This window comes from Leptosomus discolor, chromosome 6 (assembly GCF_034619465.1).
Source record: "Leptosomus discolor isolate bLepDis1 chromosome 6, bLepDis1.hap2, whole genome shotgun sequence".
Lineage (NCBI taxonomy): Eukaryota > Metazoa > Chordata > Aves > Leptosomiformes > Leptosomidae > Leptosomus > Leptosomus discolor.
This window is the reverse complement of record NC_141396.1, coordinates 20,851,873-20,869,777: the sequence shown is the minus strand read 5'-3', so window position 1 is coordinate 20,869,777 and position 17,905 is coordinate 20,851,873. Positions and strand designations below refer to the sequence as shown.

The 17,905-nt window shown below is 41.3% G+C and overlaps 1 protein-coding gene across 2 annotated transcripts in view; it reads right to left on the bottom strand.

Annotated features, from left to right (window-relative positions):
* Window positions 1-504, bottom strand: part of ARHGAP22 (Rho GTPase activating protein 22) — a 141,901-nt gene extending 141,397 nt beyond the window's left edge. The window contains exon 1 of one of the 2 annotated variants that reach the window (XM_086466515.1): window positions 310-504. In XM_086466515.1, coding sequence (XP_086322641.1) covers window positions 310-489 — 180 coding nt within the window. In that variant the 5' untranslated portion in view covers window positions 490-504. The remainder of the gene's footprint in view (window positions 1-309) is intronic. The other variant, XM_086466514.1, reaches the window with a different exon arrangement.
* Window positions 505-17,905: the final 17,401 nt, after the last annotated feature.

Genomic DNA, 17,905 nt, shown 5'->3' with positions numbered 1-17,905 from the left:
TCTTCACTCCTGTCTCAGTAATCTGGAACTCCATAGCTCTTCCAGTCAAACTCCAGTCTCATAGATGGCCATACTGAAATTCAGAGGTCAGCATGCCCTAGTGGGTAAATAAACACCTTCTAACCTCCCAAGCTCTACTGCTTGCCTGGGTAGTAGCTAAGTCTCCCTGCAATGTCTCCTGCCTTTGAGCCTCCTTAAGTGTGTATGGTTTTGGCTAGGATAGAGAGTGACTGAAATGAGCTGTCAAAGCAGTGACTGTGACCCACACAGAAGTCGCAACCAATATGCCCTACAGTTCTCTAGTCGTACCTGAGGTTTAGTTTCCTCTTCATCTTTATAATAGAAGAGCTGATCCCCACGCAACACAAACCACCGCTGCTGCCAGTTCTTCATAATGCTCCTTTGTTTCTTCAGCCAGCCACACTTGAGCACACGGTCTTGAGGGTTTGGAGAAGAAGGTCTAGAGGGAGGCCCAACATGTTCACCCATCACCAAACTCTTTGACCGGGCTGAAAAAGCAATTGCAGAGTAAATGAAACAAAGAAATATGGGTAAGAACATACAGAGAGGCTAAGTAATGGTTCTATACTTTCTTCTCAAACATGGACAGACCATTACATGTGTGCTCCCTCTTCAAGCAGGTGTACATTCAAGTTCATGATCGTCAAACACAAGACAAACATGAACTGCTCACTCTAGCAACCTTCTAAGCGGCATGATACCTTCACCAAGGCTCCACTGCTCATACTACCTTTCTTTGTGGCAAGTCATTACTGCCTTCCAGCTCTATATGGGAATAATTATATTGCTTACTCCTAAAGGGATATTTACCCAGTGAGGATGTGGAAGCATGGTAAGGGGGGACAGAAGAGAAGGAAGGAGAGAGCATAAGAAAATATCCTTACTATTCTCACTCCACACACTACCACTACTGGGGTGATTAGCCAGTGAAACCAGCTGTGACAGAAAAAAAAAAAAAAAGATTCAAAATTGAGAAAAAGGGAATAGTCACATATAGATAGCACAGCTATTCAGAATGATTAAAGTCACCTCACTCTTCAGGGTTTTCTGACATTGAAATAGAAAAACACAACGGAAATAATTTAAAAAAATAGACAAAAAGACAAAATAGAGAAAACCACATGTAAATCTCACGAAAGGCTTCAGAAGAAAAGAAGCCTATTGCCCTTTCCTTCCTCTTCTCCACCCACATGCCTGCAGTAAGAATACTGAAGCTTGGGGCATTTAAAGCTAGTCTGGAGTAACAGATAATGATTATATACTTCAAACAGCAAGCCAGTCCTCTAGAATGGATTTGTTAGATTACCTCATAGGTCTTTTCCCCCTCTACTTCCTTTGGATTTATGAAGTATCTTATAATAACAGTTATTTAATATCTCATGCCATTTTCCTTTATTAGTGCTAACATGATCCTTCCCATTTTCTACATTCAGCTAACTTAAAACACAGTTTATAACTGCCCACTTGAAACAGGGCTACAGTTTACAGGCCAGTACCAGTAAGTCTACATCACTGAGGTCTTACATTAACACTGTAAACTGCTGCAGCTCAAAACCAGGCAAGCTTCTTATTCAGTCATTCCCGATACACTACAGCTAATTCAGCCTGTCACTACAAAGTGCAACACTCTGCCTCTCAAAGTACTGTCTAGTTTTGCCTTTTTGGGTTGAGACAATTAAAACATGTGGCCTTGATGTTACCACCTGACTGGTTTTTGCCCCTGGTGCTTCACCACACAGTGATGGAACTAACAACACACACCAAAGAAAGAAAAATAAAGTGGAGGTGGTGGTTGGGGAATAAAAAAATATTTATAAAAATAAACCACAACAGCAACATTAAACTTGATCCTATTTCTTCTCTTCCATGAAGCAAACTGCAACACAAGGAGAGGCAGACAAAAGGGATTGAAGTCAGATCTTTAGAGACCTCCTCAGTGTAATCCAGTGAGAGAAATCACATTGGTGTCTGCGAAAACCTGCTTTGACCTTCCCCATGACCTGGCAGTCAGGCCATCACGTTCTGCTTCATGAAGAAATATAAAGACAGCACTTTTACACACCAAACACTACTGTCAGCAGAGGGCAGATCTGAATGGTATCACGTGATACATCACCAAAAAGTCTCAGTGACAGCAATCTCCACTTATGTAGTGTCATGTACTTTCCCCTCCAACCTCAGCTTAAAAATCTGCTCACCTCTCCTATAATCATCCAGTAGGCTCTGAGTCTGGCCTCTGGCAACTTCCCAGTTTTATAGGCAAAAGACAGCATCACTTTGGTAGTCTTAAATTTCAGACTCTTTGAAAACCCTGTCTGATAGGCAGAAGGAATATTTTTTTTCCCCGTTTCTCTGAACTGCTAAGGTAAATTCTGCTACTCTCAACAGAACTGCAAATAACAGGTTTTTCCTTGTGCCTCAATCAAGAGAAATTAGGTTTCAACCTGTAACTATTTCCTGCTGTAAGAAATTAAAGTTTTATGTTGGTTTTAGTTTCACTTTAAAATTTTTAATTAAAAAGTAAGTTTTCAGAATAGCTTTTTCAGAATTACAAGTCCCTTATTTTTGGCTAAAATACCTTGCTGAATTTAGCCTGAGGTCAAATACAGCATCAGTCCTATATTAATGAAGTAACCCAGCACTCCTCAATTCTGATTATTTTTACATAGCCAAAACAATAATAATAATCATCTTAATACAGAATTAACTTAAAATCAGGCTTTGATGTATTCAGGCTTATTCTCTAAGCTTACTGCAGTCTGAGCTCTCACAGGCATTTTCATTCCAGCAAAATATATAAAGAACCACTTTTCACCATGAAGAGCCTTATGCCTTAATATATCCCTTTCTGGCCCTACAGTGCCCTCTAGCAAAAAAATACCAGAAGTTCATCTACTCCCCACTACCCCCATCACTGCCAAGAAATGTAGGATGCTATTTCATATGCATGTAGAAAGAAAACAGACTTTTCACATTTAAATCTCTAATGCAGAGGCCCATAAGGATTTAGTTGAAGGAACTGCCTCTGCTTAGTCTCAGGCCACATTTTACAACAAGGACAAAACTAATCTGGTTTAGACTGTCCGAGATTCCTTTCCACATTCATGTTACAATATATGTTACTATAAGGACAAATATCCCACAATTTGCTTTTCCAAATAGAACTATAACGTTTCTTAGGCAACATCTTGGCTATTAACCTAACCAATTAGTCTAATAATACCAAAATCCATACTTCAGTAGGCACCTCAGTCATCTCCACACTGAATCATAGAATCATTAGGTTGGAAAAGACCTCTAAGATCATCAAGTTCAACCATCAGCCCAACATCACCATGCCCACTAAACCATGTCCCAAAGTGCCACATCTTGTTTTTTTGAACATCTCCAGGGATGGTGACTCCACCACTTCCCTGAAGCACCCCAGCACTCTCCAGATCAAGTGTGCAACTCCCAGCAGTTTCCAGTTTTCCTGACTTGCATATAGCCATATAAACCTTCTCCTACTTCACCCCTCCTCCTAAAGAGAAATTAGATTTATTTAACTGGAAACATTTATTTTATTTTAGCATCTATATTGACATAGACCTCGCAAAAGACATCAAACATCTAGCTTTGGAATAACCCCAAGTATGTTATCGCATATTTCCCCTCACACACCCATTCGTATTATTTGTACAGCTCTACCTAGTAATTATTTCTTATAGTGGAGGGTTAAGGCTTTCATGAGCAGTTGCTGGAGAATGTAGATCTTCATATTTTTATTTTAAGCAGCACTATGTCTTAGTTGATTGCTATGGTTGTTAATTCTTCATGCTGTCTTAGCTTTCCATTTCCTAAGAGCTCCTGTAATAGTTAATTTCATTAGGGAGATACTTAGCAACCTCATCTGTAAGTCAACAACATGGATCAGATAGAAATTTTTAGAAGGAAGAATTATTTATGGGTATTAACAGCATTGATGTTTATATTGCATGCTTCACAGAATACAATAATTGCATGGAGGTCAGAAGAAAATTTTCATGGATGAGCACAGACTACCTCTCAAGCAGCGGGGGATCAAAATATCTGCTTTGATAATCTGATCCAGTACATCAAGTCCCTGATTCTTAATGGTAGATATATATTCTTAGTGCTCATCTATTTAACAGAATCATGGAATCAGCAGAGCATAAGGAAGAAAAGAAATCAATACATCAGACTCACAACAACTCAGCAAATACTTTACATGCTCTACAGTTCTGATCCAGTAATGCCTTTTCAATAACACTACCCAGTTTGGCTCTTTATATTTGCATTAATTGATAATTGATTCAGCCATACATGTAAGTTCTAAACAAGTATCAATGTAGAAAGGATTCAAGCTCTCCTTGGAAAAAGGTTTAGGATTCATTTGTACAGCGCAGCAGTACTGAAATGCCAACTATAGGACATACCCACTCAGAAGCAGGGAAACAAGGCAATTACAGCACAGCAAGATTCCAACAGACCAGGCAGACCCATACCTTTGCTGTCCCATATATGGTACTAACAATAAGCCAAGGCTGGTTTTTTGGATGACAAAAATCAGAATCACTGACCTTGAAAAAACTCCTGTGACTAGAAGCCACACTGGCATATGGAAGTTCTCAGATCTAGACAAAGATGGGAGGAGGAATCCGAGCAAAAGCAGTGGGGTGATGATCAATTTCCACTGTGCAAATGCCTGGGCTACACTAAATAAGCTCCCCATCTAAAATCCCACACTTGGTTCCTGTGTCTTTAGTAGTAATCTCAAAGACTACCCTAAGGATGGACGAACCAAATCAGATGGAGCCACGCTGCCGTTCCTTACAGAGAGAGCAATCCCTATACTCATCCAACTCAGCCCTGTCTAAAGCTACTTTTTTCCATTTCTCTCCCTTTCCCCATTAACAAAGCACCATACACTTCTGTAAGAGTTCTTCTGCAACTCAGACCTGCCTCCAAGCCATATACACATTCCCGTTTTCTCATCACATCTATTTTCTACCCTAAGCATGAACACAACAGAGGCAACTTCTTCCCTTCCCCATCGATACCAATCCCCCTTCCTGAGCTCAATCCTGCCTGGCAACATTACACAATCTCTTCTGCTCTCCTCCTCCCATTCACAGCTCTGAACACCACTACAGATTTGAGCAATCAATAAGTACCTAGTTAAATCAGGGACATGGAAATCAATCAAGTCAATGCAATTCAATATCAATTAAAGTTGTAATCTTTTGAAATTTCATAGGCAGTTAGTTTAAATCAATATAGCCATTATAATTGATTCTGGCTGAAAAACTGTCCTACAGTGAAGGCACTTTGCTTTAGTGTTTCTTCAGCCTAAAGACAGAGTGACACTACTCTGATACAGTCTTTGTTTAAAGTGCTAGCCACAATGGAATGTGGTTTTACACACTATAAACAATATTCTCAATTGTTTCATTTAATTCAAATTTTGTCTCAAAAACGGCTGCATTGAAAGCACAAGAGTCATATGCTTTAGAAAGAGATACTATGCTTCCTTTCACAAAATTGTAGGAAATAAAATACTTGGTTTAGATTTGTTTTCTGTGTCCATTACACACCTCTATTTGTGGTATCTTAGCAATCAAATCCAAACACATCCAGTGAGCACAAATGAAACCAAAACACTTTCTCATGCAATCTGAGAATTTAGCATCTTGAAACACAATAAACAAAGAAATTAAAGGCAGAATGTCTGAAGTGGTTGGTGATGAGATGTATTTAGGCAACTAGGATATCAGTTACAAGAAAATGGCAAGGGCTTTTAGTTCCCTCAAGCCAAACAGAGTAGCAATCTGTACAGAAACAAAAGGATGCTACATAGCCATGTGCCTGCTTGCATTTTGTGACCTGGAGGACACTTACCACTTTCAGAAACGCTACCATAAGAGCAGGTTGTGCTCCATGACTTCTATTCAATAAATCTACACCTGTCTATTTAGAACATTTTATAGACCACAACAATATGCCGTGTTCTACCTTCTTTCCTTAATTCATTTTTCTTTCAGCCGAAATAAAAATACGAAAGGATATTTTGCTCTGGAAAATCATTTTTCATGGACACCCACCAGATATTGCTGAAGAAAATTAAAGGAAAAATAAATGGGTCTGGAAACTCAATTTTTTTGCCAGGAGAAACCATACATGCATTACACTGGAAGCAGTTCTGTAGCGTTACTGTCCAACCAAAGGAAAAGTAGGGAGACAATTAGGTTTACATATGTTTGTCTACTAACCTGTATTTTTTGCAATGGTTGGGATACCAGACTGCACATACCAAAGTAGGTAGGCTCACCAAGAAAAGATTCTGACAGTCTGAAGGAAGGATCTGTTTGTACAAATATTTACTTGGTAGTACTAAGTTCCTGCGAGAAAAACTGCATTCCCAAAGGCCACTTCATAAATCCAAAATTCAACATAAACTGGTATAATTTCACTCTCAGACTAGGGGTGACTGCTGTTAGAGACTGGCTATATATACAGGGTAAAATACCTTTTGGTCCTTACTTGAAGGGCAGAAACTTTGGTTATAGAAACTTATTTATGATTAAGACACATGCTGTTTAAAAACAAAAATTAAAACCAACCAAACAAAAAAACCCCACACCAACTATACAGTCTCTTGAGCAGAAAGAGCAAAGAGATGGATGAAGGAAGATCCGAATAGCAAGGGAATGACTAAAAAGCACATTTCAGCTACAGAACACAGCTATGGCCAAAGAATTAGAGCCAGTCTGAAGGACTGTATAAACTGTAGCACGCTGTAGTAGAAGATGCATCAACGTCCCCAAAAAGGAGCCCAAACAGATTTGGAAACTAGACTTGTTCATGAAGGAGCACCCTGTCTTCAGAACACAGGTTCACCCCTCTTCGAACCTCCTAAGACCAAAAGCTTAGGGTTCTGCTTTCAAGATGTTTGCTGTTTTATAAAGGTTGCTGTCCCTTATTTCTTTTGCACTGCCAGATCAGTCATTGGCAAAAGGGAAAGAGAAAGGAACTGCTCATGCACCAAGGAGTTATGAAGAATAAAACTAGACTGCATAATTTCTCCATACCAGCATGTTTTAAGGGTGGGCACACAAACAGTACCTGGCTGAACAGGAGGTAAGGGGTAAGCACACCCAAACACCACTATTGTACTACACATACTGCATCTGGTACTGAAAGCTGTGTAGCCCTGCCATGCCATAAGCTCAAGCAGAGTAATGCATATTTAAAGTTGCCTATAGCCTTTCTAGAGTCATCAGAGCTGGCTCAGGTCTTTGCATCCATCTTCAATAAGCATGCAGTATTTCCTTTGTAGAACTACCATGCCTGTTTTCCACCTAAAGTACAACATTTACAGAACACGGTCAGAACCAAAAGGCAAAGACACACTAGTTTTGGGGCAGTTGCTTCCTGACTGGCATGAAGAAATTAATCTTTGTCTTCTTTGTAGTGTTTAAGATAACAGCCATGACCTTTTACCACCTTACAAATGGTATTGTCAGCTCTGTATAAGGCATGTTATAAATCAGAAAAATAATTTTATACTCCAGTGACCTGTGCAACGGGAGCACAAAAGCCACTTTACTGACCAGAGATACTTTGCAAAAATATGCAGGTAACACAACTAAACAAGGCACCAGGGGGGATCAGGCTGAAGGAAGACAAGAATGAGCTTCAATGACACAAAGGCTCGAGGCTTCTGGTGGCTTCTGGAAATATGGTAGCAGATGACCTGATAACATCTTGTCTTTATTGCATCAAAGAACACACATACAGTAGCTCATACTGATAAACATTAACACAGGACCTTTCCACAAGTCAAGGAAAACTCATGTGTATTTGATAATTAATGCATCCCACCACACACAATGAAAAACACCCACACAGTCCGTGGGTATAATTTAGCCCTTTACTCCTAAAGAATGATTTACATTCATCTTCAAACTATTGTTACAAACTCATAGCATCCTGGACTCCAGAACAGGTAGGGATTTTGGCAATCCATTGCTGCTATCATATAGGTTAAGGGGCATTGGTTTGTTGATTGACATTTCACTAGCTTTGGAGACCTCATTTACCTCTGGAGACATTTGACCTATTGTACAAAGAAGTCCTAAACTTGTTTTGCTGTCACTAGCGTCAAGAAGGCCAATAGGTCTCCACTCCACAGAATAGCCACAGAGTTTAACTTTGTATTTTCAAAAGGATTTGAATTGCTGCCCCAGGTTGTGGGAATACATGGGGGGGTTGGCACCTGTCAACGAATAAACCTCAAATTCCGCAGGTAACCTGCCGCCAGCTGTTCACAGTGCCCTGTAAATTCACAAAGCCATACCAGTCTTATCAAACCACTAGCATTAGATCATGGATAAGTGTCAAGATTGAAGTGTGATACCTTGATTCTTTCTGCTATAACAGACTGACCTACTGATTTACCACCTATAAGAGCAAAATACTTTATTCTTAAAAACACAGTGAATTGTGGGAAACCACTTAGAACTCTCAGCATTCAGATGAGGTAGCCTGCATCTTCTGTGCAGAACCGGGGAATTTAGCTAGGTCTACATTACAAAGTGGTACAGCACACTGGATATAGGGTGGAACAAGTAGGGGGGAACAGCTGGTACCACAGACCCACCATCTACGTAACACTTATTTCAGGGATTTTATTTGGATTGACCATGGAAGCACACTGCACATGGAACATATTTTCATTCACAAGTAATCCAAGACTATGCTAAAAAACTGACAAGCATAATAGGTAGGAAAGATCAGGAGACGTGCTTCAAAAGTATGCCATTGATCCAAACCAAAATGGATGCTTATGTAGACAACCCTATTTATTTCAAATTAAAACAATGGACAGGATCCACCTACTGGCACAGTAGCTTAGGCTAAGGACAGAGGCATGCACTTGGTAGAACTGACAATAGGTAATGATGCTTTTAGATACTATAGTAGTAGGGAATAATAATTATAATTACTTTCTTCATTGAAGAGTTTAAGTCTTAGTTGTTGAACCCAGCCATCCCCGTATCTAGTTTTACTCCTTCCAGTGTATTCAAAGTAGCAGCATGGCTGCATCTGTACACCATGAATAAAAAAGCATACCGAACAGCAAATAAGAAAAACTATTGCAAAAAAAGTCTGCGATAGGACAAAGAATAAAGACATCATTCATTAAGCATCCTAACTGCCAGCTCATTATTTCTCAACAGGTTGTATCACACTGAAGGGTGGTGCTTATGCCTTACTTTCATTATCAGCCACTTTGCTACGGCAAAAAAACTAAATTCATGCAGCAGTATAAGCTAGCAACCCTATGACAGAGTACATGAAATACATTAGAGGACAACCATTCAAATTTGCCTTCATCATGCTCCCAACTTTTTCTTCATTAACAGTGGCCTCTTCTCCCTCCTAGAAATAGAAGGGTGAAGTAGATTTGCATAGCTTGCTGCAGGTCGTATTTTAGAGAAAGTTACGCTAAGCGGCATCCTTAAGTCAATGAATATAAGCACAGAAGTCAAGGAACAATGAGGTAATACTCTGCTTTTGAGGCAAGGTTAGAGAGCTACAAGCTCCATGAATAGAAGACTAGTCACTCAAGTAATACATGATTCATTTGTTAAATACTGAAAGAGAAACACAGAAGCTGGAGGGCCAGTGCATTATAGACTTATGCTAATCGACATCAATAGACAGGTTCAGGTCAGCTTCATTACCAAGAGACATTAAAAACTCTAACCAGTGGGTCAGAGCCTCAAATTCAACCTGCTGTGTAATTTGTTATTGCAAAAAAATCAGTTACACACATCATAATGATAGGCAGCCCAAGTACAGAAACCTGCTCCCAGCAAAATATTACATTTTAATTTTCAGTTCCCTTTATCTGCACCATCCTCTGATAGTTTCTAACCGGATCCACTGCAGACTATTCAGAGGATGGATCAGCACTTAGGTCATAGCAGTTTGGTGTGTTGCTTTAAAGCACACCCACTTGTCACACACAATGGACTACAAAACTATCTAGCAAACCCAAACACCAGCTCTCCACTCCCACTGAACCTTGGCATCATCTGTTGAGAGCTGTACATCTACTCCATCTGGTTGGTTAGAACTGCCTACCTGACAAGCACTGCTGAAGGCACCTCTGCTGCTGGAAACGCTCTGTAGTTCCATGGGCAACTACACCAAGCTACAGCTTACTGCTGCCAGAAGAGGGAAGTCTTACTCCCCTCTCCCTCCAACCACAGTGCTGATACACCCAGCCTCACCTTCCCACACTTTACTGACAAGGTGAGACCTTTTTATAAGAATAGGTACTTACTGGAATGGCAGAAAGTTATCTCAGACTTTTTTCTTCCTGCTATTTTAGTGAGTCAAATCGGGTCACAGAAGAAAGGCTGAATGAATACCTTGTACTCCCTCTGCAATTAGCAAAAGCCTCTTGTAATCCTCCCTATAGGTATGGCTTTAAGACTTAATTTTTAATAGCCTTCCCAACCTTAGCGCACTGAGGAGCAAACAAAAAGCGCTGGCCACTGTAACGTTCGTACTGGAGCTGGGGCTGTACCCTGAGCTCGTACAGCACCAAGTACTGTGAAGTCCTGGTCAAGACTGCAGCTCTTCAGCACTACAGATGCAGCACAAACATAGATCCATTGCAGTGTGACAAGTAAAGCTAGTCATAAGGCCCCCTAGTCACCCATGTGTTTATAATAAACACTAACACCTGTGCCATGCCAAGCACATGGTCCATATTATTTAGACACTGGAGTGGCTGCCTGCATCACTGGTACCTTACACTGATCTTATGAGCACCAAAGATGTTTGTCCACTACACTCCATCACTTTCCAAAATTATTCTGGACTGAAAAAAATAATCAAGAGTACAGAAAACTTTGTCAAGGACTTTAGCTAGCAACTGTCTATAACACTGAAGCAGTATCACAGCCCAGCCACTTTCAGCAATAAACGTCCCCAAATTCAGCCATAACTTCACATTCCTCTTGTTTCCCTCATCCAAACACCAGGAAAATATTCATTCCTACTGTACTTCTCAGGGCATAGCAATGTGCCTGTTTGAACATTTGTTGTACCTATTTTCAATGTGCAAAAAAAGCCTGCTTCCCTCTCCGTACAACAGGTGACTAAGCAACTTGCCCTACTGCCAGGGTTTATTTGGCAGACAAAGACAAAAGAAATCCAGTGATTCTTACTCTTACATTAATTCATACTCTGAACCTAAGTACCCAACTTAGATTATTTAGCCATAAGTATTTATAACAAGATGTCACTGGTTAATAAAGTAAGAGTGTCTCCTCCTAAACTGGAGGTCTGCACAGCAATAAGCATTAACCCTGCACCTACAGATCTCCCAAAGATCAACCCAATCTTTCCCCTGCAACAGAATAAGTTCTCACCTTAGAACCAATGTATATAGCTTCCTCGTCATTTAGCTCCTTATACCATAGGTTTGTTCTTCAAACAGTTCACAGGATAACTGTCTTACTGAAGCATAAATAAACTTGCATTTAAGAGGAAGGATATTACAAGTAGCTTTTTCAACCACAGCAAAGACCTGGTATCGCCTCTCTTCATCTTTTTGTAAAGACCAATTTGCTGCCTTTTCGGCACAAGGACCACACAGAAAAGCTGTGTCCTTCTGTGGAAGAAACACACATTAAAAGGACTGTCAGCAGCAGCTTCCCTGTCCCACATTAGTTTTAAATACCTTAAACACACACAGGCCTGGAAAGAGTCTAGGCATAGATGCCATCCTCTTTCAGGTCACCAGATAGCTCATACTGCAGCCTCATCATGGGGTTTCCCCTTCCCATCGCAGTGGGCAAGTGCCTTTATTGTTGCCTCAAACTACCTTTGCCCATAATGCACCAAGTTGGAGAAAACAAATTAAGCTGTTTATGCTGCTGTGTTTGCCCATCAGCTACCATGAATGTAAAGGGAAAGCCAGAAAGAAAAATAGTCATTCTGGTAGTAACATTATAATGAAGAAGAATATATTTCTATAGGCACTAAAAGTAGGAGGTGACTGCCCTCTGAGGAGAGAGGTGCTAGAATTTGTAGTGCTTCCACTGTGTTCTTCACAACCCTGCCAGTTTCACCCTGTGCTCACTCAGTGCATGTTTTACAAGTAATTAGCCTATGGCTTTTTGACTTTTTAATATTTAATTCCCTCCTCACAAGTTCTCTCCCCAGCAGGCCAGCTACCCTTTGAGTTGAATTACTGCTCTTGGTCAGGGCTTCTTCCCCTCCCCAGGAGGGGAGGCCACAGCTCATTATTTCAAGTTCAGATTGCCTGTGCTTAATAAGCTGGTGTCTGCCTGCAAACGTTTCAGGGCTTTTCCTAAGGAGAGGGATTTCCTGACTGAGACTTCAGGCAGGGACAGAAAGCTACTATTGCCAAGAGCAGCACATCAGCACAGACCGTGAATCATATGTGGAAAGAGAGGGGCATCTCTACAGAGATGAGATGTTTATACCTTTGAACAGCCTGAGCCCTTCTTCATGGGACACACCACAAAGCAAGAGTGGGAATCTGAACCTGTCTCTGGATGAATCCCAAAAATATCACTTTCTCAACCCTTTCTGTATATGCACATGGCCACCGAACCAGGGCAACAGAGACAAAAGTAATTACAGCACACAGCTAAGAATGCAGCTCACTGACACACACCCCTGCACCAAAGCAGCACAGTACCAGGATGCTGACCTAGTACCAAGGGGCAGAAATAATTCCCTCCTTCATTCACCTCCCTAGGGCTGCACAAGGCAAGAAGGGACACACAGCTCCCTCCTTGTTTGCTTCTCTCCCACGCTTTACCCTCTAGTCTGGGCCTATTTCTCCCTGCTTCCTTCAGGGCAGTTAATGCAGCAGTGCACCAGTTCCAGCCCCCATGCCTCCCTCCACAGCCCCTGTACCATTGCCTTAGGATTTTAAACTCAACTCTGCAGCTTTATCTCATGTTCCTCCAAAGCAAAATGATGAAACCCAGATCCATGCCACAAGCAGGACTGCCACTGCCTCCTCCTCTCCAGTGCCTCACAGACTCCTTCCTCCACCAGGTCACAAACTGTATGCCATAAACCAAACTATATTGACCAGTACTCTGTCCTAGCCTTTTACCTACATACCCTTCTAGAGCACAGCTCCTGAAATTGCCTCTCCTAACTTAAAGAATCACCCAGTGAGCAGTGACCCTCCCCCTTGCAGCTGGGCTCCTCCTTAATGGTGGCTCTGCCATGTCGGCTGCAGCTAGTCACACTGATTGCTCCCTGCCTCGAAAGCTGCTGTGCTCCCAGCAATGTTGGTGAGCTCTTAAGGGCTGCAGGAAATGTTTGGAGGAGTTCGCAGCTCCAGGGCTGTTTACTTTGGTTCTAGAAGCAAGAAGCTGGGTGTTGCTATTTGCATGGTAAGCTAGAGGTGCCAAGGTGCTGCTGTGCTCTGGGATAGCTGTGTGCATTATCAATGCCTCAAACCAGAGCTGCAGCATGGGGTTATGGAGGTGCTGGTGTTCCTCTTTGCAGAGCTAAGAGGCTGCAGGTGCTAAGCTGTGGTTTGGTGTGGGGGGCTAGACACAGGGGAGTGTTCCCCTTTTCTGCCTTTCACTGGCCAGTGAAAGGAGGGCTCTTCACACAGCATGATTTTGAAGGGAGTACAGCCTAAGGAGCTTCCTGCACTGAGTGGTCTCTGAGGTCCAGGACTTGCTCCAGCAGCGTAATGCTGGGCTTTGCAGGAGTTGAGGGGGAAGGTGCCACCAGTTCTCCCCTAATGCCAGTGGAAAACAGAAATATGACAGTGACTCCTGTTGTGCAAGGGGTAGCAGGACTGTCCCCTTTCTGTGGAGGGCTTGGAGCACAGTCAGAACTTGGATGGTTGATGCCTTAGTAAACAGAGAAGTCTGAGTGCACTTAGGCCTGTTTGGCTGCCTCTGGGTCCCTATGAAATATATTTATTTCACTGTTCCTAATTTCTTCTCTCTGCCATGTCCTCTTTCACAAACTAAGTTGCACACTTTCTTTTTCTCCTTTTTGTTGAAATCTCCTTTAACCACTGTTTTCTTGTTCCCTCGCTGGGCCTCATCTCAGCTCTGCCTCCTGTACAGATTGTCCTGCTACCTGTACCTGCTTCTGGGGTTGAGGTGTTGAATCTTAGACAAGGTCCAACTCCTGGAACCTGAAGTGCGTCAGTGATACTGAAGAATATTAACTGGTCAGGCCAAATATGGCTCTAAACAAGCAGCATCTTCAAATGGAGTCAGAGGTCACCTTCACCACTCTAAAAATGCCTAATTAATGTTTCCGTAGAGGTCATTCATCATCATCAAAGCTTATTCCTGAGCCTGGCAAACTCAGGATAGATGAGAACTCCTGAAAGCCATGACTGGCTGATAGCCTTCTGTTGTGATTAAGACTGTCTTGAAGTGATTAATAGTGTCATTTCCTTTAGACAACGAATCTCTAGAGAGATGACCCCAATCTACTTCTAGCAGGAAAAAAAAAAGTTCCTGGAGGCATCCCCCACAATTTCATGCCAGTATGTTCATCCTATTTTGCTGATGCCCTCCATTTACTCAAGAAATAAAGTTGCAGAGTTGCATTTATATGTCTAAGCTGTTCTTAACTGATGAGTTCTTACAGAGTTGGATGTATTCTGATGACAGAAAATGGCCAGCGAAAAGCTGTTGAATAAGAAGGAAGGATAATCCAGTATTTTTTCATGTACACTAAACTTTAGGAAACTTGTTTCAAGCCCTGGCTCTGCCTTGGACTTCATAGGCCACCTAGAGTTTTTCCCTAATCCAGAGAATGTAAATGTTACCTGTGAAATGTGACATGCGCAAAGCTAAAGACAATTGTTAAGTTCTGAGATACTATGGTAATGAATTGTTGGCCACGTAAGTAATGGATTAACATTAAATTATCAGTTCTGAATACAAATGTCTTGTGACTCTCACAACTTCAGAGATGTCTAAATTAGCAAATAGTGCAGACCATTAGGAGCGGATCTGTTAGTTAATGGCAGGGAACTAATAGTCATGCTACATATGGATTTCAGGGGGTTCTGTTTTGGGCTAGTTCTATTCTGATCCTACAGATTGAATACCCATTACTGGCTGGAGAGCATTAGGTTCACTCCTGAAAGTATCTTCTCACCTAGTTTAATCCAAAAGGAATTCTAGTTTGTTTATTCTGAGACTGCTTCATGACATTACCAAAATGTAGTAAGTGAGAATAACACTTGTTTCAAAAGCCCACTTCTAACCCTAAAACACTTAAGTAGATTCCAAGTACACTACTGTAATTCTTGTAACTGGAAGTTGCTTTTGTGTTAAGTTATATGCTTTCATTCTACAGAATTGAGGAAATCTGGATTTCCACTGCCTTATATTCTTCTATCACACAAACCCTAGTTCCTCTACACGTTCCTCAAACTTGCATAGTGGCTGTCTCTTCATCTTCCTCAAATACCCAGTTCCTTCCACATCCCCAACAAGCCGATACATTCCTACATCCCTTGGGTTTTTGGCTGACTTGAATATATGTGTACTTTTACAGGACAGCCAGTATGTGGTCTTCTGGATGGTCAGCTGGTCATTATCTTTCAGAACATGTATTTCTGCTGAGAGCTATATGACAGTTCTCTCTGGGTATACGGATATGGTTACCTTTCCTCTGTTGTGCCACAAATTTTCTTTGAGTTTGTAAGAGTCAAATATATTTTGACACTCGTTTTCTGCTTTCAAATGTGGTTGGATTTAGCCAAGCAGTTCAAAAATTGTTAGGACAGAGATTGACGGAGAAATCATGTAATCATGTATCCTTACCTCCATAAGAAAGCAGTTTATAGGGTATTCATGCTCCTGTAATCAAAGACACAGCACGTTCATTAAAAATACAGTGACACCATTGCAAAGGCATTGGATATTAAAACCTAGCTGTCCTCACTGCAAGCACATGAAGCTTACGTTGTAAATGTGCACACTCCCAGAGGGCTATAGTAGTACTTTACCAGCTAAAGCCTCTCCTGGCAGCATTACTATACACCATGCTTAGAAACGTTTTCAGTATGCTAAGGCCCACTTTTCATTAAAATTGAATTATGACAAGTTGCAGAGAGGGAAAAAAGAGAGGGAAATAACTCCCTTCTTCTACAGCCATGCTGAAGGATACCCGAGATAAAACCAGTTCATCTGTAGCAGGCTAGCTAGCCAAAAGGTCTCCCATAACTTTTTCCACGCTCTAAATTTTAATTAAACAAACAAAAGTTTAATTATTATGACTGAAGAAAATTTTCAACATACTGTAACATATGTCCAAGCATGCTGCAATCAAAAATAATGGTCAGAGAAGTGCACACAATTCTGCAATGCCGGACACCCATCAGTACAAAGTCCCAGTGAGGAGAGAAGGTTTATTCTTAGTACCTATACAACCGAGACAGACTGTGCTGAAGACAGGAATACTGTAAAAAATCTATCAAGTCAGCAGCCTAACTCTCTTGCTATAGAGGGCAATCCCATCACACCACTTATTAAAACATAAATGCGTAAGTTTGTAGTCAGACCAGCTTCTATTTCCTAGCACATTTAAATGCGAGTGGGCAGGTATAACCTGTTTAAGACTTTTCAAACCAAGGACCAAATGCTTTATTTCATTTTTTTTCTTCTCTTAAAAACAATGAAACAAAAACGCATTCCTTGAGACTGAAGGATGTAGTCTGAAAACTGCTTTCCCTGCTCTCCATACTGAAAGTTCTCTTGCCTCCACTGTGGAAGGCAGGATTTCTATGTCCCATCACATAGAAAGAATGTGAAAATAGATGCTTTCCATTGCAGTCACTTATTTCAGAATCCTGGACTCTGACAATTGCTATACATAAAACACTGTAGATGAAACAATAATGCAAAATCCATTCAGGCCTAGACAGGATGAATGATTTTCCAGAAGGCCTATTTATGCACATTAAGATTTTCATTCTGTGAGATTTTACACCTTCCTAAGTCTTATGAAAACACAATGTACCTCTGAACACATGTTTCTGAGTTACAGATGCGAGCTTGCTGATAGAACAGCAAGGACTGCCTTACACTTGACAGTTACCTCGAGTAAGGCAAATTATCTTTGTTCTCCACCATACCTGGCACAGATATTAAGAACTACACCCCAGATGTCAGGCTCAAGTCCAGACTCAGCATTTTCAAAAGCCTGGAGATTCCTTAAAGAAATAAGTAAAGTAAAATAAAAATGACAGCATCAGACATCACAGGTGAAGGCTTAAAAGGTACATTCTCAGCAGAGATTTGGATATACAAGGGGAGCTGATAAAGCAATACTATTTACACAGATGCAGGGAGCCTGAAGCAAAGAGCTGGACATGCAAACAAGGTGGTTTGAGTAATTCAGCCACATGAAATCTACACCAAATACACGAACATCCCTAGGTTCAGCTTTATTGCTGCCTCCTATCACTCTCAAGTGAAATCATAGGCTGTACTGAGAGTATCCTCCTTTGTCCGTTCACTTCATTCTGTCTGCTCAGAGAAGTCGTGCTGCCTTTCTTACACAACTAAGTCCTCAATGGCAAAGCTAACTGCCACTACTCTGAGAAGTCAGCCAAGCTCATGCAGCAGCTTGCAGCAGATCTCCTGCCCTTGCTGATGCTCACTGTCAGCAACAGATTATTGCAGCCTTCTCAATACTTTGCTTGCCCACCATTTACCACCTGAACCTTCATTAGCAATCCCAGCTGAGAGTCCAGGGAGCATGAACTACTATTTCACATTCAGCTCAGTCTTGCAAGGTGTGACACTTACCATTGAGAAGCATTTGGCATCTT